The sequence below is a fragment of the Podarcis filfolensis genome (genome assembly GCF_964270895.1).
Source record: "Podarcis filfolensis genome assembly, chromosome: 8".
NCBI lineage: Eukaryota > Metazoa > Chordata > Lepidosauria > Squamata > Lacertidae > Podarcis > Podarcis filfolensis.
This window is the reverse complement of record NC_139611.1, coordinates 79,280,505-79,303,896: the sequence shown is the minus strand read 5'-3', so window position 1 is coordinate 79,303,896 and position 23,392 is coordinate 79,280,505. Positions and strand designations below refer to the sequence as shown.

The 23,392-nt window shown below is 45.2% G+C and overlaps 2 protein-coding genes across 10 annotated transcripts in view; one reads left to right on the top strand and one right to left on the bottom strand.

The window, feature by feature from the left end:
* Positions 1–23,392, top strand: part of LOC310768641 (zinc finger protein 574-like) — a 290,700-nt gene that overhangs the window by 215,087 nt on the left and 52,221 nt on the right. The window lies entirely within an intron of this gene.
* POU2F2 (POU class 2 homeobox 2) overlaps positions 1–23,392 on the bottom strand; it is a 106,651-nt gene that overhangs the window by 76,352 nt on the left and 6,907 nt on the right. Inside the window, exons 1-2 of one of the 9 annotated variants that reach the window (XM_083627214.1) lie at positions 3,507–3,543; positions 1,280–1,332 (exon numbers count right to left, since the gene is read on the bottom strand). In XM_083627214.1, coding sequence (XP_083483340.1) covers positions 1,280–1,310 — 31 coding nt within the window. In that variant the 5' untranslated portion in view covers positions 1,311–1,332; positions 3,507–3,543. Of the gene's footprint in view, positions 1–1,279; positions 1,333–1,524; positions 1,541–1,909; positions 2,430–2,502; positions 2,565–2,659; positions 3,261–3,506; positions 3,544–23,392 lie in introns of those variants that run through there. The other 8 variants (XM_083627209.1, XM_083627210.1, XM_083627206.1 and 5 more) reach the window with 8 other exon arrangements.

Genomic DNA, 23,392 nt, shown 5'->3' with positions numbered 1-23,392 from the left:
TCAGCACCTTTTTCTTTTCCAGGCAAGTAGCAGCTGTGGGGAAAGTCAGTTGGGGCTGCAGAACAGCAGAAAGGGAATTAACCCTCTGCATGCCAGGTGCTGATTTCACCAATGAAACCTCAGGCACACACCTACTGCTATTAGCTGCAGGGGGGACGACGACAGAAAAGTATCTATATTATACATCCTACATGGCTAATAGGGATAGGGGTAGGAATGCAATTTGAATCTGGGTAGAAGTGCAAGGGGAAAAGGTTAAAGGGCCATACTCCTGTAGTCCTACTCTGAATCAGGACCCCCAAGTGGCTGCTCTTAGAAGAAGAAAATTATGTCAGGAAATCCAATAGCTGACCATCCAGTTAGGCTTTTGGGGTCAGGGTTAGCCTCAGAAAGTTGGAGCACATGCCTCTGTATTTATTTCAGCAGGATGGCCTCCTTCATTCACACTCCATTGATATTTCCATACATAAAATGTCCAGTGTATCTACACTACAAATTTTGGTTTTGAAAAAGTCCCTTTGTTATGGCTACTCCCACAGAATCCTGGGAATTGTGGTATGGTGATGGGGTTGGCAGTTATTCCTTGGAATTTCCTAGTTCCCCTCACAGTACAGTTCCCAAGGGAGAAAGAAAGACCCTGGAACCAGCTTACGCTTAAATTGGTGCATACCGTGAAGAAAAGCCTACGTTGGCCATACGTGCTTTTCCTTCCGTATTCTACCCTGCATTAGTGATATTTACAGCGTAGCTTCACACCGCATGCATACGTGGGTAACAAGAGTCTGACAACTAACTGTTTCGCCTAGGGAAAAGCCAACTTTTGGATGGCAATTTTTGAGCAGAGAAGTGGCAGGGGTGTGCTTAATCCCTTCCCTGCCTGTGGCTCCAAATCACACACACACCCTCAGCCCCTGCAGAGAGCATGCACATTTTTGGCACCGGAGGTGCACAGGGCTGGCTTGGAGCGGAGCAATTTGGAGTGGAGAAGTAGCAGCCGAGAAAGGATTCGGCACACAAGGCACACTCAGCTGCTTCTCTGCTCGAAACCACCCCCTCCCCAGTGCTGCTTTTGCCCAAGAAAAGCAGCCATCTTTTGATAAAGGCCTGTGCATGTAACACGTAGCTCTGCTGCTGCATCTGTCACTAATACAATGAGAGAGTTCCAAACGTGGTTTTTAGTGACTTTTTCTCGTTGATTTTTCTTTACGGGTGGGGAGTCAATAGCCTCCCCCCCCCCCTGCTCACACGCCCCAGAAACAAACTTTGCAGAACTACTGACCTTTCAGGCAGAAGTGGCAGCTGTAGTACATTCACTCCAGTCCAGTCCAGAACCTAAGGAGAGAACAGAGTGTCAGAAAAGGCCTGGGATGACCACACCACTCTCACGGGCACATACCAAAGGAACAGCAATGTATGCACAAATACTGCACAACTTGCACACAAAGAAATGAGATTTCATTGAATGCTCAGTAGGGCCCACTGGAAGCAGACGTTTTTAAAAGCGTTATTAAAAAGTATCTTTACCTCAGTCGGACACACACAATCACATTTATTTCGCCTCACTGTCATCTCCAGTCAAACAGACTTCGAAAGGTTTTCCAAAATCCTAAAAAACCTGCACGACCTGTTTGATCGGATATGCTAATAGCACAGGAAAAGCGAATCTATATAACCAGAGAAAACAGTGGTTCTCTCCAGCAACCTTTAACCATCTGGGAACAAATATATAATCTGTTTTTAAGCTAGGCAAAACATTAAAGGTGCCACCTTCTTTCTCTCCACCAGGCTCAAATGACCCATGACAAACGTGGTTTAAACAGTGGTCTGCCCTAACTATATATAAAGGAGGGGTGCAGCCATTTTCTAGAGCAAAGGGATATGCGGACAATGAGGGGAGCTGAATCCTTACCCGCCCCCAATCTGCCACATATCTCCTCATGGCATCTCGCCACAGACACTTTTCTCTCTCCTGAGCTTACTTCCATGGTTGTTGCCCAGAAGTGGGGGGAAGTGACTTCAGGAAAGAGACTGTGAGAAGGAAAGATGCATTCATGAGGGAGAAGGCTTAGCACCTTTTTTATAAAAAAAGTTCAACAGCTTTGAAACCCACCCCCAGACCTCATGCCTCAGAAAACCAGCCCCCACTCCCCCATTTCAAGTGTGACTAAATCGGGCCTAGATTTAAACACAGGCACTGTTCACATGGAGTTGAGCCTCAATAAAACTCAGACCGCACTTTCACCCCACTAAGACACTACTGTAAACAGCAATGGCTTCCCCCAAAGAATTCTGGGAGTTGTCAGTTGTGCTGAGAGCCGTTCCCCTCACAGAACTACAATTCCCAGATTTCCTCCTGAAGAGGGATTAATTGTTAAACCGCTCTGGGAATTGTAGCTCTGTGAGGGGAATAGGGTGTTTCCTAACAACCCTCGGCACCTGTGACAAGCTACAGTTCCCAGGATTTGTGGGGGGAGGGGAAGTCACGGCTGTTTAAATTGGTACCAAGGTGGTGTGCATTTGTGGCCTCCTTCTCTGACAGTTTCTTTCCTGGATGCCTCACACTCTTCTCCCACAGAACCAATCCTGCACAATGGTGCTTAATGGTGGGGTCGGCCATGACAGGGCCTGTTACTAAAGCAACTTAACTTTGTAGGTATACCTCAGACAGAGGTGGCCAACCTTTCTGGCAAGGGGGCCACATATCGAGAGATAGTATGCACCTCTCCCCAAACGCCTTAGAGTGGAGTTGCTTCCATCCTACGGAAATGCAAAGGGTGTAGGATCATAGCGTTGCAAAACGGCAAGGCAGAGAAAAGGCCCCGGCTAGCTCTATGCCAACCACAGCTGGGTCTTCCCATTTTTTTTTTATCTGCGAGTACCACAAACCTCTGGTCCCAGCACCATTTAGCACCTGTGCCAACAGTAGCCTTTGCCAAACTATATGCGCACCAGGATAGAAAAACCCAGGCTCTCCGTACCTAAAACAACGGACCTGCAGACGTCAGAAAGCAGGATACTCCTATAAAACTTTGCTGGATCCTAAGATTCCCCAATGCCCTTCATTACACAGAACATAGAAAGGTAGGTGCACACATAGTGAGCTACTGCAGCAGAGAGGCACACAAATTCTGCAATCCACAAACGGGCCTCTTCCAAAGTTGCGTTTATCCTTCCTTGTGGAGAAACAGGGGGAAGCTAAAGATCCACATTAATTTTTCGGAATCGGTACTTGAGAAGAATAAGCAGAAATGCAACGCTATGGATCTTTCTTCGAAAATACACACGGATGGTCAATTCAGATGAAACATTTTCCTCTGAGCATTTTTTTTAAACAGGGCTCATAGCAAAGAATTCCTTTGTAGAGGAATAAGCGCTGTTGTCATAACAGGGACCATCAAAAAAACGGCCTTGCATTTGCAAGAGCTCACTTGCAAACACCCAACCCATCTCATAAGGCCACACCCAAAGTGTCCGACCACAACTGTCCTCTTAGGACCCCCCCCCACCTCTTCCAGAGTCCTGGCTCGTAGCTTGTGGCATTCCTGCTACGGCCCACTGAAGCCCACTCCCCATTCCCAGTGCTGGAATCCAGGTGTCCTGGTTCTCTGTACCCTCCAGAATTGATATAAAACTCCCCCCTGCCCCTCGCACCCCCCACCCCTGGCTACGCAGCGTACCCACAGTTGTTCCTGCTAATCAGCCGATGTCATCTGCGGAGTGAAGTCTTTGCTTAAAGAGATTTAGGGCAGGAATCAATAGGAAATTTAAAAATCAATGCGGTTAGTATGAGAAAATCAATGGCGTTTAATCGGCCTGCCGATCCCCAGTCACAACAATTAGAAGGCTGGGATGTTCTACATCCCGCTACACACCATTAGCGTCAATATTTGTGTAAGTGATGGCAGGGGGCAGTTGGGGAGGGGAAAGGGGGGGGAACCCCAGTCTGGCACGAAAGCACTTGAAAGCTGGAGGAAGCGTGTGCGGAAAAGGCGGGGGGGGGGGATCCCGGCATCTTCTGCTCGCTGTTTCCCTTTGGGAAGGAGCTCCGCTTGTTGCGTTTCTTATTCCTGCTCGCTGAGTTCTTAGCATGAGCTTCCTCTCCGTGCCTTTCTAGGGTTGCAGATTTGGGGTTTGGGGATTCTACGCCTACCTCCTGGTGCGTGGACTGGGAACGTCCGGCATCACGACGGCTCGACTCTTTTCCTGCTGCCCTAGAAGGAGCTGCAGATGCTGTAGTTAGGTGGAGGAGATGAACTGGCCTTGCCAAGAGCTGATCTGGAGGGTCGGCCACAATGGCACTTTTTCAGCCCCCTTCCCCTCTGGTCACTCGATGCACAGGCCTAGGAACAGCAGGGCTTGGGGTGTTGCTTCCCATCTTCCACACCACTGTTCAAGGTGCAAGAACCATATCCTCTTTTGCATTTGCATCCCCCAAGATGGAAGGAGGTAAGGAGGGCCTTGGCAGATGTTGGAAAGGGTGTAAGCTGCAGCAAACAGGGCATATGCAGCCCAGGAATGAAAGAGCAGAAACCCCACCAGGGCCAAGAGTGTTGGACCTGGGAGACCATGGTTCAAATCCCTGCTCTGTCATGAAATTCACTGGGGGTGACCTGGAGCCAGTCACAGTCTCTCAGCCTAGCCTGCCTCCCAGAGACGCTGTCTGGATAAAATGGGGTGGAAGAGTACCATGTATGCCACTGTGAGCTCCTTGGAGGAAAAGCGGGGTTTAAATCTGATAAATAAGTAAAATGAATTTGCAGGGACAGGGAGCCTCCGTTGTCAACGACACAGTTGTTGGCTGTATTATTTACTTCGGTGGGGGGAATTTAGAGTTCAGCCTCGGGCACCAAAATCTCTTGGGTCTTTGCTTAGGGAAGAGGTGAAGGAAACTCTGGGATGTCCTAGTCCTGGGATAGCTCAGTCAGTAGAGCATGAGATCTCAGGGTCATGGGTTTGAGCCCCACATTGGGCAAAAGATTCCTGCCATGCCGGGGGTTGGACTAGTTGACCCTCAGGGTCCCTTTCCAACTCTATGATTCTCTGATTCTATGTTAGGCACTCTGAGACACAGTGCAGAAGGAGGAGGGGTGGGCATTTCAGTACTTTGACTCAAACTGTGAAGTGGGGAGTCAGGTCCCTCTACTGTTGCCACTTGTGGGAGACATCTGTGGCCTAGCGGTTCAAGCAAGGGATCACAAATTGGGCATTTTTAATCCCAGCAAGTATAGCAACAACAAAACCTGGCGCCTCTTTTTTTTATATATAGCTTCCCAGCCTGAGTTTGGCGCGGAGTGCGTGCGGCTGGGACAGGAAGGCAGGCCTGCAGCAAAGCGCTGACAGAGAGTTCGCTCCCGGGAGCCGGATCAATGTGTCAGCGCGGGGGTCGCTGGGAATCCCCCAAAAAATCAATGCGCTGGTGTTTCCGGGCTGTGGCCGCCTAGATTAGCCTGGTACAGAGCTGACAGGGGCACTAATCAGGCTGTCAATAACCCTGACCCTGGGCAATTAACCTATCGACAGGAACGGGGCAAGGGGAAATACATGGGCTGTGGGGTAAGAAGGTACAGGAAAAGACCCCTGTGCAGGGAAAGAGGGGGCAGGGGAAGTGAACATGTGGAAAAAAGAGGCCACTTTCCCAACTCTTCGCCCTGTTGCCATATACTTGCTTAGTAATGAGGACCCCCACAAATGAGAGAGGGCCACAGCTATAATGTGCTTATTTCAATGGCACACGTTGTTAATAATGCTTCGTTACAAAACTTCCACAACTCTGGCACTGCTTCATCACAGCCATCGTGTACTTTTCCCATCGTGTATTTTTCTTCTGGACCTGTTACTCTAAAACTTAGTGCAACTCATAAAATAGCACTTCACAGGCATACATCTATCATAATATGTGAAGTGTGCTTCCTAATTTCCAATCCTTTACCATGTCTGTCCAATTTTAAATCTAAATCTTATCTCTACCCTCCTGAGGTCTAGAAACTTGTTTGTTTGTTTCTGAATGAAACTTAGGATTCTAGAGCTTTAAGTATGCATCAATGTGCCCCACAGTAAGTCACTGAGGGGACAATCTGGTGTTGCCCATTCTGGTTATATATCTGTATCAAGGCCAGAAAAATCTCTTTTTGCAGACACAATGGGCCAGAGGAGCTTGACTGCATGTGAATTTGCATGTCAAAGGGAGCATGAATGAAACAGATGAGGAAGTAAAGAGAAAGAGATCCAGAAATACAACTGGGGCGGGGTGGTAGGTGAAGGTTTCAGATTATGGCCTGTTTTTAAGCTACTTGCATCTTTATCCTTTATCAAAGGTAGATAGATAGATAGATAGATAGATAGATAGATAGATAGATAGATAGATAGATATAGATAGATAGATAGATGATAGATAGATAGATAGATAGTCAGACATATTGCCATGCACAACTGGATACCACAACACCTGGATTTTATCTTACATATACCAATTCTGCCTTTGGATAAAATCTGTAAATAATTCCCAGCCGAGTGTTTGCCAGTCCATCTTCTCACACCTATCTATGCTTGCTGTTTGTAGCCCGTTGACAAAAAAGTACCCACTGCCATCCATTTTACAAAATCTTTATTGCTTGGTCACCTGCAGACAAAGCTTTAACTCGCCACAGGTAACCTTGCAAGTGCCTACTTGTAAGCCTGCTTTATCTCATCCTAAAATTCAGATAATCTGACTTCTGAGAGGCAATTAGCATGTACTCTGCATCCCATTCTGTGCAGCCGTGCTGGCCTCCGTGGTGTATTCCTTCGGAACGGTAAATGCCACATGATGATTTGGTGCAAATATGCAATAAGTCAAGCATCCCAAGTAACCGAAAACCCGCATCAACCTGACGTGCCTTCGCCACTTAGAGTAATAGAATCGCAGAATTGTAGAGTTGGAAGATAACCTCCCGAAGGCTCACTTTCAGATGTGCCCAAATACTGGTCCCAAAAGACAGCTTGACCACATTCAAGTGCCTAGCTCAGCTGGTAGAGCATGAGACTCTTAATCTCAGGGCCATGGGTTTGAGCCCCGTGTTAGGCAAAAGATTCCTGCATTGTAGGGGGTTGGACTAGATGATTGCCATGGTCCCTTTCAACTGCACAACTCTATGTTCAGTGCACAACTGCTGTCTACAGATTACAGGGGTCTGGATGGGGAGAGTAGAGTGGGTGTTGCACAGCAAGCTGGAGAACGGAGATGGGTACTGGCTTTTAGGATATTGCCATCTGCAGACACCCCAGTGCCTGTTTTAATTAATTGTGTACATTGTGTGTATTGTTCATGGTGCAGGACAGCATAGTCACACTCCAGTTTGAAGATACTAGCACATTTTATTTTTAAAAAAGTTTAACAGTGTGCTGTTGGCTTGTGCTGAAGCAGTGCATGTTCTGCTTTGGAGAGATGGACTGGTTTGGATGCCCATATGGCTTGCAATGTAGAAGAGGGGTCATGTTTACCCTAGATCCCATTGTGTTGCCCTGCACGCCCCTCCTCCCCTCACCCCCACCTTGTGACCCCATAAATATGAATTCGAAACCATCCTGGTGAAGGTCACAAGGGCAACGAACGAATAATGGCTCGAGGACATGACTGGTGATGGGGCTCTGGTGTTTCCACCGGCCACAAAATATGCCAGGGCCGAAGAAGAGAGAGGAGGAAACTGGAACCAAAGCAGTGGCAAACAACCAAGGATGCCCAGACAGAAACAGCATCACAGCACGTAAAAGGAAAGATGTACCGTATTTTTTGCTCTATAAGACTCACTTTTTCCCTCCTAAAAAGTAAGGGGAAATGTGTGTGTGTCTTATTGGGCGAATGCAGGCTGTGCAGCTATCCCAGAAGCCAGAACAGCAAGAGGGATCACTGCTTTCACTGCGCAGAGATCCCTCTTGTTGTTCTGGCTTCTGAGATTCAGAATATTGTTTTTCTTGTTTTCCTCCTCCAAAAACTAGGTGCGTCTTGTGGTCTGGTGCGTCTTATAGAGCGAAAAATACGGTACTTCTCCTGAGACATGCAGACACACTGGAACTGATACAAAAGCAGAGGAATTCATCCATGTTGCAAAGCATACAATGGGAAGGTATAAAACCACTGGCCAAAGAGGACGGGGGCTGCGTTCTAATCACTCCCAAATAGGAATAATGTTTCTGCCCTGCTGGCTTTTTTTATTTTTCTTAAGATGGATCTGGCAAATAGCTGCTTCTTTTTGATAACTGAAAATGATTTGGGAGAGGCATCAGTTCCCATCTTTTGCCTCGCTGATCAAACAGGTTTGGTAGGTTTTTGAAACAATACGAAAACCTGCCAAACCTGTTCGGCACTGGTGAAAATTCACATGACCACCAGCAATAGCTCTTTTGAGGTGTCTCCAGCTATCTAGGAAATCACACGAGAGACAATTGTCAGTCTCCAGATTTAGTGAACCAAGCAAGGGGAAGCATAAAGCAGAGCAAAACTTCATGCACTTCAGGGCTGAGTTGCATGATTTACATTTAAGAGTGTTTGAGATTTAAACGATGCTTGCTGGATAAGGCTGTGAAAACTGCCTTACTAGATCAGACAAAGGTCCATTAGATTCCAGATTCCATCCAGATTCCAGTGTTTGGCCATTGTTGGAAGCAAGATGCAGAGCTGGATGGGGTGTGCTCTGATGCAGCAGAGCTCTGCATACTTTCTTATGGTAGAGCCAGGTGCAGAGTACTTGGAAAGCCTTATGAGGTGCCCCAAAACCTTTTCCCTTTGTTCATTAGGCACTGCAGGAATTCTTGGTGTGGGAAAAGCATAGCACTGAGCTTCATCACAGATGTAAATCCCCCATCCAGCAGGGCCCACCTTTGAAAACTGGATCTCCACACATCCAAACAAACATTCGCACGCACTCCCAAGTTGTTCTGCAGCAGGCTAAATGGCGCTTTTAGTGTCACACATGCACACAATCATGTGGCTGCGTGCAGACTTTGTCCAAATGTGTCCGTAAGAATGGTTGAAGTATACGCAGGTTTCCTGGGAACTGTGACCCAATGCCGATTCCGTCAATGTCTACAAATCTGCATTTACATATTCAGAGGTATCTTGCTTAGGAGCGCTCTCCGACGGTCTGGCCATGGAAGAGAGAACACAGCTCGTGCTAAGGCCATCAGGAAGCAAGACGAGAGGAGAAGAATCTGCCCCATCCTTGGACCCCATCATCCCCAAGCATCCTTAAGGGAAGAAAGGAGGTTCATCCATATACTTTCTTCCTACTCCCTTCTCTCTCTTCGCTTGCTGCCAAACTGCTGGACCTGAATAAACAGGGACAGGGCAACCGAAGAACGGCGCAGCCCACCATCCCCAGTCGGGAATTGCTGAACCTGTGAAAATCTGCTTCAGAAATCCGGTTAGTGGAATCCAGTTACATTCCAACTGCATCAGGAGACTGGAAGGGCTGGTCTGGGGGAGGGGGGAGCTGAGGCAAGAGGTTTCCATGGTCTGGGAAGGGTGGGGAAAAAGGAGGAGTAGTCAAAGCACAGATACAGGTATATAAGTCTGGCGTTTCTGAACACTTCTATGATCAAAAGTTGGGGGTATTTTGGCAAGCCAGATACAGCTCAGCGGAAATAGTCCTGGAATACTAACCCCCCTCCATGGTTTTCTATCTGTCAAGTTTTTTACATACCTTTTCATTCTCACAGTCCTTGGGATTCCAAAAATCTGTGTTTGGGTCTTTATGTATTTATTAAGCCAACCAAAATGTCATAAAACATAATACAAGTTTTTTCCCCAGGTTTTCCCGAAGTTTTAATCAAGCTATACGGCAAACAAAGAAATGAGGGCAGGGGGCAGTAACTTGGCTGACAATTAAGTTTTTCCACCAACACCCCAGCTTTGTTTATCATTTAGCATGATGAAGAGTTCTAGATAACTCTAAAGCTCACACACAATTTGCTCAAGTACAGACTCTTCTTCTGGGTCAACAGGGCTAAATTTTTGGGATGCCTAGATTTTGCCCCTTTGGCAACCAATAATACGCTGGTATAATTTAGGCATGGAAATTAGACATTCAGCCACAGAACTATTCACACGCTTATGGCAAACGAGGACTTTGCATGGCTGCATTTGCCTTCCATCAGCGACAGGGGTTGCGATCCTCTACATCAGAAGAGACGTGGTCCACTGGTTTGTCTCATTTGGGGGAGACTTGGGGAAAGAGTCTCTCTCTCTCTCTCTCTCTCTTTCTTAAGGGGGAAGGGGGTGTTGTGAGTGGGTGGCTGGTTATTTTGCTGGCTCGTTTTAAACAAAAGCTGTCTGGATCAAAGAAGAAACTTGAAAAAGATTTTTTAAAAAAGAAGAAGTAGAAAGCTGGCCAAAGAAAAACGCAAGGACGTACGCAAATGAGCAAGAAAGATGCACAACAGTGAACACAACAGGAAAGAAAAGACAGAAGGAAGAAGAATGGGAGAGAAAACGGGAAGAAAGGAACGCGTTTGCACCAGGTCCAATCTTGCAAGCATTGCTCTATTTCCTTTCTTACCAAACCCCTGAGGCTTTCAAAGCTATTTTTTTTCCTGCATGGGAATCTTCTATCAGGGGCAGCAGGATGGGGGCTAATTATGAAATAAAACTAATTAATCACTGCAAACCACAAGGCTGGCCCAGCGGGGCACTAAAGAGATGGCTTTTCTTCCCCTCCTCGGGGCACAGAAATTATTTGCTGCCGATGAATTATTTAATGATGCGGTGTTCATTATGTATTATTGATCAGGAAGGATGGTTATTGTCGCCGAGATAGCCAAGCTCTTACCTAGCCTCCGACTCACTGTCACGGATGAGGACCTGATCTTGTAAGCTCTTATTCCTCCCACTACATCTCCATTGTTTGGGGGAGACACACACACCCCTAAAATAAATCTGCGGTTAGCATCTGGTTTATCAGCCCACGCTGCAAACACTTCTCACCCGATGGGGCTCAGGGTTGATCTTTACACGAAGCTGCTGCACCCATTCCAACCGCCTTTTTCATGGCCTTATCTTTACTTATTTTAAACATTTATATGCTGTTTTTCAGAGGCTCAAGACGGCTGACACCGAGACAAAACCTGGGAAATAATTCCTTCTGGGGTGTGATTTTTTTGGGGTTGGCACTGCTTACCAGCAGCTTCAAAGAAAACACAGTATTTGAGTGCAAGAACACAGTTAATTTTATGCCATGCTTTTCCTGTCCCACAAACTCGCATGGGTTCTGCTATCTTTGAAAAGCTCCCCCCTTTCAAAAGCCTCCCCCTAAGGGGAACTCTCTTATACCAAAGGTGGGCTTGCCACCACCACTCCATATCAGTTTTCTTTCTTTATTATTGCTATTTAGTTACTGCATTTATATCCCACCCTTTTCTCCCGGGAGCTCAAATCAAGAGATTGGTTGATTTTGCCCAAGGTGCTGCTTTCAGGGGCCACAAATTGGCTGGGGAACGAAGCAAGTTGCTATTATTTTAAATAGCAGAAATAAAGGTTTATTTCTGTTCGAGGCAAGAAGAGGAAAGGTTGCCTTTTCCTACAGACCAGCGGTAGCCAACATGGTGCCCTCCAGAAGATATTGGATTCCAACTCCCATCGGCCCCAGGCAGCTTGAAACCAACAGCGTTTCAGGAAGTCCAACAAAAACTGGCCAGTACATCATCAGTGAGCCATGCTTTGCCTTCCTCACTAACCCAGAGCATCACAGTCCCAGAGGGAATAAGCATCCCTCCTTTTTCCGCAGCATGTAAAAGATGTCCTTCATTTCGGACACCACCAGGGCGCAAGAGCATCCCATTATTAAATATTTGGCAGCACTGCTCAACAGTGTAGTATACCCATGGAAATAAAATGCAGGAGCAATAATACTGGGCATTACTGCAATACACGTGAAAGGGACGTGTGCACTTGTTCATTTCACCAGTGTGCCTTTCGATTCTCACGCACACCCCACAACGGCCAGGATTTCCCAGCAATTTTGCCATGCCGAAAACCAAAAGGCTGGGGAGAATTTGAGATTCCCCCTCGTCTTGAACTCCATGCCTTTGTCAGGTTGCCAACTTTCCCACTGGCTTTTCTTCTTGCCATTAAAACAGCAGCCTCACGCACACACGTAGAGAAATTAAGCAAGACAGATTCATGACAGAGAAAAGATAGTAGTTCTTCTCACAGGGCATAATTAACTTACGGAATTGACTACCACAAGATATGGTGATCGCCACTAATTCAGCCGGCTTTTAAAAGGGGATTAGACAAATTCATGGAGGGCAGGTCTATCAGTGGCCATTAGTTTCGATTGCTAAGTGCAAGCTCGATGTTTTCAGACAGAATACTTCTGAATTGCCAGATGCTGAGGACAAATAGGTGACAGGGTGCTGCTGCCTTCCTGCCTTGCTTCTGAGCTTCCCAGAGGCATCCGATGGGGAACAGAATGCTGGACTGCATGGAACTTATCTGGAAGAGCTGCTCTCATGTTCTGTGGCGCCATCGGGAAAGGATTTTGGGGTGGAAGTTGAGGGCCTCCAGCCAGAGAATGAGCAAGAGGCTCGCCCAAACACAGCAAGGCAGCTGACGTACCACATTTTTGAATGAAGGGTAGAAGTTTCTGGCCAGACAAAAGGAAGTCATTTTTGTTCTTCTTCACACAGTACCATACTGAAACCTACGAAATCCGCAAGATGTAGAAATGACTGCCAACCTGAACAATTTTTTAAAGGGGGGTTGGACAAATTTGTGGACAGGAAAGCTAACGGCAGCTACTAATCATGATGGCTATATTACCACCAAATTAGAGGCAGTGTATCTCTGCATACCAGTCGCTAATGATCCGGTGCGGAGGTTATTGTGCTCACGTATCGCTCGAAGGTTGGCCACCGTGTGAAGCAGGATGTTGGACTTAAACCAAGCATAGGCAAACTCGGCCCTTCAGATGTTTTGGGACCACAACTCCCATCATCCCTGACCACTGGTCCTGTTAGCTAGGGATGATGGGAGTTGTAGTCCCAGAACATCTGGAGGGCCGAGTTTGCCATTGCCTGACTTAGACAGAGCTTTGGCCTGATCCACCAGGTCTCTTCTTTACGTTCTTGCACATTACCATATAAAAAAGGGGGAGAGTATTAGAGGCTAACATTATCTAACTGTGCCACTGGTAGGTGAAGCTTTCCCCCTCGCTATATCAACATGCCAGGAGAAAACTTCAACTGCTTAAAGCACAGGAGCAGGGCCTGTTAAAAAGCTGGCAACCCTTACTCCTTTGGGGCATGCAGAGCCTCTGAATACATACTAGAGCTGGGCATTCTGCAAGCAGGTTTGCAGGCGCTCAGGTGGACTTCCATAACAAAAGAGAGCCTAGTGGGTAGCTGTCCATGGCATTCTGCCTTCATTTGCAAGGGTTCCCTTCGCATTCCAGCCTGGCAGGGGCTCCACTAGTGTGCCAAACAGAGGAAATACACCCTGAGAGTGATGTGCATAGATTGTGAATCCATCTCCACTGTGTGTTTTTGTCCAGGGGAACCTAATTCTGCAGAGGACATGCCATGCTGAAGTTATGAAAGCCCTACACATCAATTGTCGCGGACAGGGAAACAAGCAATTATATCAGGAAAATGTATGTGACAATGTGCTTTCGCCCCTGGTGAAAGTGGAATTACTCGCGACAAACTTAAGGAATGGACTTTTACCATTGATGGCGTTAGGCAACTACTTTCCCAATCTGCTGCTTCTGTTTTCTTCCCCTTTATTTGCTTGCTAAAAATCAAAAAACCTCCCAGGGCCCTTGGCAGTTGCTGGCTCAATATGGCCTCAACCTTCCCCAGCATCAGAGCAGCAGCGAAATAAAATGGGGAAGGGGCAAGTCTGGGGCCCCAGTTGCTAACCAAAGGCAAAAGAAGGGTGGGGAGGGAAGACTGGCTGGGGCAACCAGCCGGTGGTCTTCTGTTCTCAAATTAGCCCTCCAGCAAACTTTGCTGCTGTCCGCATTAGAGCAGTGATAATGCAATGATTTTAAAAACCCTGGATTTCCCTGGAAGCTTAGCAGGGGTTCCTCAATGAAAAGATCAGAACTTGTGGGCAACAGTGCACTGAAAGTGGCTAGTCTGCCCCACCAGAACTTCCCCTACAATCCACTGTTGAAAGGGAGTGCTGATGTGCTCTCAGTTGATATGGGGCAATGGTGAGACCCAGTCGTGGAATATATGTTCATCCTAGAACCACTGGAGGTCGGAGCCAGCCATCGGGGTGGGAGGAAACTCTTTCTAATTGTGTCTCCTTTTGCCGGCTGAGTTCTGCAATGGCAACATGGAGATTACTGTGGAAGAAGGCAGGCATCCTCTGGACTCATAAAGTAGGAAGGAAGGCAAGTGGGGGGTGGCTGAGGGCAGACCGAGATTGGTGAGGTTTCATTGCCAAAAACATTTACTAGGATCTTCCTCAGCAGGTAGCAAGTCCATGGCCAAAATTCTCCTGGGTTATCTCTGAAGATGGAGAACTTCAACAGATATTTTCTTCCCTGGCAGGGCTTTGACTAGCCCTCGGTGGTGCAAGGAACAATAGTTTTGTCCCCTTGGTGGCATGTCCCCATGTCATTTCCAAAGAGAGAAGAAGAAAGGGACTCCCTTTTTATTATTATGTATTAAATTTGTATACTGCCCCTCATCTGAAAATCCCAGGGCGGTTCACGAAAGAGTAAGAGTCCCATCCTATGTGGACAGAGGTTCTTTGCTTTTCATAGCGGAGACCTGATAACGCTATCAAAGGGGGCATACTGAAAGATGAATATTACTATTTATCATTTCTACATTGCCTCTTAGCATTTTATTACTCATGACGCTCTTTAATCCTGAAATAATTATTCCAGACTAGCCATCAACCCCCTCTGATTCGATCTTCACAATATCCAGCATAGTTCACAATTGTCACTCAGTGCATAAGCATCCGCTGAGAAGGTGAAGGAAAGATCCATGTTTTAACAAGCTTGGCAGTGTGTACAAAAGCATAATTTAAAGTGCATTATGGTGTGTCTTATTAAAGTCCCTTCTCCTCCTAGGCAGAATCTGATGCAAAGGCTGAGTTTTTCCAAGTCCCTTACTCAATTTCCAGGGAATACAGAGCAGCCACCGCAGTTGAGATCAGCCACTAACTAAGCAACCGGTTTTGGAGGAGAGAAATGTGAACACACCCTTAGATACTTAATGATCTCCTGGCTACACTGCCAACTTTATTTTCAAAATGTGTTCTGGGCAGCACTGAGTTCCTCAGAAGCTTCCGATGGGTTCGTTGGTGAAGAGATTGGTAGTGGCAGAAAATAGTTTCTGGAAAAAGCAGCTTGCCAACACTACCAGTGCTTCTCCTGCTACTACATTTAAAGCAGTATTATGCCACTTTAAACAGTCACGGCTTTCCTCAAAGAATTCTGGGAACTGCAAAGGGTGCTAGTTTTTTCGGAGACCCCCTACTCCCTCGAAGAGCTGCAATTCTCAGAGTGGTTTAACAATCAATCCTTCTTCTCAAGGAACTCTGGGAACTGTACCTCTGTGAGGGGAACAGGTGTCTCCCAATAACTCTCTCAACACCCGTAAGAAACTACAGTTCCCAGGATTCTTTAAGGGAAGCCATTACTGTCGAAAGTGCTTTAAATGTAGTAGCAGGGGAAGCACTGTTAGAGTTGGCAAGCTGCTTTTTCCACTTTAAATGTACAGCACAGATGCAAGCCTTAGCCAGGGATCACCACAAAGGACCTATTTCACAGAGGGGGGAACTAATGAAAACAAGCGAAACTACCACCAAAGCGCAAAAAAACCCCTCAATTTAAAAAGGGGGGCTGTGGGCTTTGCTGGGTTCCAAGTGGATTTTCTGAAGGTGCTATGGTGCCCATGGACACTGGTGTAGGAAGGGGGTGTGATGGGTGCGGTCCGCCCCAGGTGTCATCCCTGAGGGGGGGTGACATCGCTGTCCCGCCCCCTGGGACACTTGCAGCCCCACCCCTAAAGCAGCTAGCCCTGCCCCTGCGGCAGCTAGCCCAACCCCCCAGGTGCCGGAGCAGCTAGCTCCACCTCTGCCCATGGACACCATATTAGAGACCCCAGTTCTTTGTCATTCCCTCAGTTCAGGTGACACAGTAGTGAGGTCCAAAGAGTCCCGGCCTGTGTGAGCAACACTGCAGAACATGACCCAGAATCCTGTGGTGTTTTGTGGAACCTCTGTAGTGATTCCTCCGCAGATGAGTTGATGTACAAAGGGATCCTGAAGGACTCTAGACCATTGTTCTATGTTATAAGATTACAGTGGTACCTCGGGTTAAGAACTTAATTCGTTCCAGAGGTCCGTTCTTAACCTGAAACTGTTCTTAACTTGAAGCACCACTTTAGGTAATGGGGCCTCCCGCTGCCGCCACGCCGCCGGAGCACGATTTCTGTTCTCATCCTGAAGCAAAGTTCTTAACCTGAGGTACTATTTCTGGGTTAGCAGAGTCTGTAACCTGAAGCGTATGTAACCTGAAGTGTATGTAACCCGAGGTACCACTGTATATCCTATACAGCACCCTTGCAAAACAGCACTGTTAAGACCTGGGTTTAGATCTTCACTCAGCCACAAAACTCAGTGGATAACCCTGAGCTAGTCAATGTCTCTCAGACTAACCTACCTCTTAGGGTTGTTGTGCATTCTGCACTCTCTGGATGGAGGACACTATGAATTTCTAATAAATAAGTAAATTCCAATACCGATACAAATCTTATTTTGGACAACAACAAAAAGGGGAAATCCAGACGTATGGCTCAAAAACGTTTTCAGTGTTTGTTTGTTTTTATCTTGCCAAAGAAAAGCTCAACAACTTTTCTGTCCTGACTCTCACTGCCTGAAATATGGCAACCCTACATTTACACTTTAAATTCATTTTGTACATCTATAACAGCTTTAGCATTCGGTGAAGACCATAAATGAAAACTTTGCTGTATCAGGTATTAGGCTTCTCAGTTTCTCATTTTTCCATTTTAAGTTTGCCACATTTCCATAACAATCTGCATTTTCAAAAAGTAAAAAGTAAAATAAAACAATCACAAAAATTTATCAGCATTTTTGTGTGCATTCATCCCAATATACAATTTTTTGTAATCAATTTTGCATGATATAATGCACTTTTGTGAGTTGTTTTCACCAATAAATTCATTTTCACGCACACTTTTCCATAATATGTACGTTTTTTCACACCTTGTTTTGTTTTAGAGAACTGCGTTGCAAAATTCAGAGAATACAAATTTTGAGGACGTAGCTATTCCTGTATTGTTTCGGGAAGGGCGAATTAGATAGGTTCCCATTAGAATGGGAACTGAATTTCTTCCCTATCCCTGACGGTGACAGACAGATAATACAGGAGCAATGAGCCCTGGTCTGAGAGGCAAATGTCTAGGTTAGTTCCTTTTCTCTGCTACAAGCTTCTTGAGTGACCTTGGGCAAGTCCCTTGGGACACAACGCGGCAGGTGAATGTACAGCGTGGTTTTTTTATAAATACGATAGCCAAGAGGTGTCAATTACATGCATTAATCAATCTCTGCATGTGGCAAGGTGTTTAAACGCTGTGTTTTGTTTCGCCAGCCCCTTCACAAAGAGGTGGGTGGGCTTCAGCTGACTTAGCTGACATGCTTAAAACATAACTCACCGGCCAACAAACCATATTTGAGACCTGCCTATCGGAGCCACTCCCTTTCTATAGACCTTCAAGAAGGCGATTATACATTCAGGGCCAGCCACATACATCTTCGCACCTGAAGCGCAAACGCAATACACTCTTGGCGAGGGGTGGGACTCCACTTTAAACACAGTGAGTGAAATTACGTAGTGTTGCATCCTTTCCTCTGCAGCTCTGGCAACACATACATCAACTAATCACCTGGGTAAGGCACAGAGACTCTCCTCTTTATTTATTTAAATACTGCTTGTTACGCAAACCTCTCCAGGCAGCGTGCAATAATATATAAAAAACACAACGCAAGCACCAAATATACAATATAGTTGAAACTGGAATACAGTACAATCAAGGAGCGACAAAATACCCAAAAAGCTACAGTGTTTCTATTGCAAGCACTAAGAAGTAGCATGAGCCTTTTCCCAATGTGAAATGATAGTGTGGTGATGGTGTGCTCGTGGTCACTGGTTGTGGCAATCAGGACGTCCCAATTTTCCTAGAAGGTGTGCCTATTTTCATATATGAGCCCTATGTTCAAGTGATTGTGGCGGTGTAAAAGGTTGTCTGACTGTAAGCACCCTGCGCGTGGAGAGAGGAAAAAAGGACTTAAAAGAGCTGCCAGTTTTTCAGCCAAGCATGACCCAACAGGCACTTACAAAAACTATGAAAGTGCTGTTTCTTCCTTCTCTACCCCAAAACAGGCACCTGATCGCACACTTTTCAGGTGAGGTTACCACACTCCTTCCTCTGCCTGCAGCAACCCAGGAACACTAAGTTTACTCTTGTGTTGCGATACCTTCATTAGGGTCCGTTTAATTCCACAGCCTCCCTACATTTCACTCTTTGCAGGCTTCTAGTATAATTTCAAATCCCTCACAACTACAGACTTGGCTACCTTACCTAACAGCTATAGAACAGGCAGCAATTCAAGAGACGTGCTTTTTTTCTGACCTAAAAAAGCAGAGAGAGCCTGCCCCTATAGAACTTCTGCATAGGAGCCATTAAAAAATAGCCTCTATTAAGGGTAAAAAAAAGTGGCTATGGTACCTTAAGTATAGCCATTGACTTGCAATAAAGGATCAGCCCTCATGTTTCTGATCTGCAAGGTACCAGTATTTCAAAAGAAGTGCAGGCGTGGAAAGACTTTGGACTTGTGGGGTCTATTGGTTTTGGTTTTTTTACTAGCACCCCATGTGGCTCACCAGCTGGAACCCAGTGGGGCAAAATGGTGGCTAAGGGGGATGGTGCCAGATGCAAAATGGTGGTCAGGAAGACAGACAATTGCCTACTACTGCACCCCACAAGCCATACATTGCATCAGAGTTATTACAGGTCAGGGATATACTAACAGCCTAACGTGTGTGTGTGTGTGTGTGTGTGTGTGTGTGTGTGTGTGTGTGTTGAGCAATTAGAAGTCCGAAACTGTTTCCAATCTACTGCAAACGACCCAGAGATCTACTGACAGATCTCAATCTACTTTCTGACCACCACCCCAAATCAAAATATATACCCACAACAGAAAGGCTATAGTGAAAATATGAGCACAGGACCCTTGTCTACAATGTACAGAATCACTGTTACTTTTCCATAGACATAAATATCCCCATCTACCAGAGGCTCTGGCCTTCTTGTAAACACTAGGTTGCCGCTGCGAACCCTTTTCCCTATTGTACGCCTTACTATTGTCTATATTCCTCTGCCAATAACCAATTTCCTTCCTGCCCCAGTCACATTCCAATTGCTGGGATCTTAATATGCAAATCCATTTAGGGTTGGGTTTTGTTTTTTTACTTTTTCCTTGAACACTGCCTCGTTCACGTTCTTCTCTGCTTTGCCTTTGCTCTTCCAGAGTGGTAGTTTTCAGAAATAAAGGACACCCATTAAGACCAAAGAAGCAGTAATGTTCCAGAATAAGGAACAATCATTTAACGTAAGTAGTGCCCCTTAAAATAAGGGGCAAACAGGGGAGCAAACCCAGATTGTGGTGGCCCTGTTGTGCCTTTACAAAAGAGCACACCCCTTTACTGCAAATTAGCTAACTTGGAATAACTACCGCCCCTGGTTCCACATTCAAAGTCTCCAGCACAGGTTTACCATCCCCAATACGCACTCCTAAAGAGGCACAGGGAAAGGTGGAAATTACAATTTCGGAGACTTGACTCCAAGCACCAAATGCGACTAAAGTGTACCAGCAGATAATGCTGTGTATTTGCCCATGGTACACACACACCCGGCCAGCACGGACACCACCCGTTTACAGTTTTGTCTGAGGAGAAGAGAACAAATGGAAGTTTCTCGCACACCCTGAAGCACTTTAGGAAAGCATCAAATGATCAAGGTTTTTATTATGAACTTTAATTAGAAAGATCTCCTCTGAAATTAGTGTACACTCAAACCCACTCAACGCTAAATCCCAGTAAAAATTTAAAAAATTACAACAATCAAGGGTGATTAAAAAGTGGGGAAATAAGATTTTTTTTTTGATCCTCTCACATTGTATAGTTATGGGCAAAGTAGAATTCCAATCCACCGCAGTGACTGCAAGTACACAGCAAAACTGTGATGGCTGGGTTAATTACCACGGAATACAATGGTTTGTACAAGCATGCAAGGATACTGTTTTCAACCACACAGACACACCCCGTAAGAATCAGAGGAAACCAAAAAGCAACACAAAACTGCTTCTTCTCACAAATCATTCAGAATACAAGCCTTCGTTCAAAAGGAATTATTTCTGCTTTAAATGTTAGAAATATCAGGTGCAAGATTGCAATCAGTTCTAGCTTATTTTTTGCTGTTTGTTCTTTTGAAAATATAAGAAGAAAAAAGAAATTTAAGAGGCAGAAAGTGGGGGAGAGGCAAATCCCGAAACAAAATAGCCAGTTACTTTTTTTTAAAAAAAAAAGGTACACAAACATGAAATTTATGATTTGCAATTATTTTGTGGGGGTGGTGGAAACAAACATAAAATATTTTGCAACACACAAAATTCAACAAGGGTAAAAGGTGGGATTATTTCACTTCATAACAAATAAAAACATGTTGCAATATCCCAAGACTGCATCCTAGGCATTTTTTTTCTACACTATGCAGAATAAAATACCTATCAGCATTTAACTTACTATTTCAGAGGCAGAAGGAAATTGTTTCAGTTTCAAAACCTACAGATGTACTGGCGTCAATCTGGAGCGAGGGTCTTTACTCCATATTTAAAACAGGGAGTTGGGGGGGCAGCATGTAGATTAGATTTTACACTGGACTATAATTCACTGCTACTCACCCAATGATCTACATGATCAAATCTGGAAGGTAACATTTAATCCCAACTCTGTACAAAGACTACTGATCTAGCTAGATATACACTCAAAGGCCACTGAATGAAGCAAAACATGTTTCTTAGACTGATCCACAAAACCAATTAATTTGAAGTACTTAGATTTAAAGCGAGCTGGTCCTATTAACTACAATGCAACTAAACTGGCGATGCCCCCGATTTAGCGAGCTTGCTTTATGTGGCTAAGTTTAAAATGGGTCTTCTAAGGTACTTTTATTCCAACTTGTCAACAAGGTCGTCAGGAACACAGCCAAGTCACTGGATCAAAATGCATGACCCATTTTTATGTTTAGCCAGGGCTGTGGTTGGAATATGAATGGGGCATGTCATCGCAAACCTTCCGAAAGTGTTTTGCACAACGTTCTGCCCAGATGTGGCCGGGCCCACAGGGGAGGCTTCGCACAACCACCATACGTTACGTGCAAACTGCAGTCTAGGAAGGGGTAAGAATTTGCCTTCATTGAAAGCAAGGTGTCAATTGTATAACTGTTAGGCTTCGGGGTTGTAAAAAACTGTCTCACTTCTGGTCCAATATGCTTCCCGAAGCCTAAATTGTCGACAAAAAGGGCGAGAGGGAAAGTGTTTTACAGACCCGAATTCACCGTAGTTTTCAGCGTAGGGCCACTGTCGAATAGAACTCACGCCGTGGCAGCACAATTATTTTTCTCAACATAGCGTACAACAATCCCGTCTGCTTCCTGCGCTGGGTTCCATTAATGTTCATCATTGTTCAGAACATGGAGGCTGTTTCCTTCCTGCGCGGTGAGGTGGCAGTGGCTGTCTTCACAGCTGTGGGGAAATTTAACATACTGGTTGCCAGCCTAGCATGAGGAGCCGAATGACTCCGTTCTCTCTAAAGTAGCAGGCTGAGGGGTAGACCGGGGGGGATTATTGGGACAGCGGGGGTGATATCTGCCTCTTCACACATCCAGACAAAGACAAATGCAATGTCCAAAAGGTATGGACCCTCTGAATTTACTTAAAACATGTCAAAAGTCTAACAAGACCTCCACGCATCTAAATTTCACCACGGTTGCCTTTCCTCTAAACCAGGCTGCTGAGTTTTTGCACTCATTCATCTCATCCTCTCCACCTCCCATCCTGTTTTCCATTCGCACCAATCCTGTACCCCCTTTTCTCAGCCACGTACCAATAACACTGGACCCACCTCCAAAATCTTCAGAAGAACATTCCCTCTCGCACTAACAATTCATATCTGTGCAATAATTTACATATTAATCCCATCGCAGAATGTTCAGATTAGAAGAATTGTGGGGGTTTTTAGGGAAGATTAAAATAATAATTTTGTTAACTGATGAAGCCATTTTTCAGTGTGTAATTCTACAATGTAATTTTCTGAATATCTATACGATGTTTACCCTCGATTTCCTTACACATCTGGTATTTAGCAGGTGCCCAGATTCCGAAATAAATCAGAATCATGCCAATAAAAGATAGAAAATAAAAGAGGCACATATAAATCTTTAATTGCAGTGAACTCTGCAGAAAGGAATAATCACTACACGTCAAGACACCTAAAGGGTTCTCTTTAAAAAACTGTATGACATACGGCTTTTCTATATATTTACGCCTATTTTAAAAAAATTGGATCTATTGTAGCTATATATTTAAAAACACATACAAGTTGATTATATATATATAATTTAGCCGATCCAATAGAATAGATCTCCCCCCCCCCCCGGCCCCATTATTCTGTATCTATGATACCTTAAAGTATGATTTGGAACTGGGATAACTGATTATGGGTTGGACTTAATTTGGCTGTGACAGATGACAATAGATAAGCAGACAGACACAGACAAGAAAGCCAAAATAAGGGAAAGTAAAAGGAAAGAGAGACGCAGTTATTAATATTGCACCACAATTTGGCAGGGGACGGCAAATGCTTCTTAATTATGCAATTTGGTTGCATCTGAAAATGTGGATGCAAATCTATGCAAACATATTTAGAAACAGAGTTATTATTTATGGCCTACCACTTCATTCCTGTTAAGGCTCTTTTTAAAAACTGCAGGCAGCGGGCCCGATCGGCTGTTTCACAATAGTCCTTTTACACTGCATAAGTGCTTTGAAGTGCTCTTGGTGTAATGGAAAATGAAGGACGCAATGTAGTGATGTATATTATTTATAGGTTTGTAAATCGATCCCTTTATATTTATTGAACTGTATTCTGGAGATAGATACCGGATATTATTGATACGGATGAATGTATTTACTGACTGATCCTGTTATTGATAGATCCATTACAGACGCTCAAAACAAAAGACACTTTCAAATGTGGAATTATATGTAGAGTTAACTCGTTTTGTTTTCATTATTGGAGCACTGATCTTGTTTTTT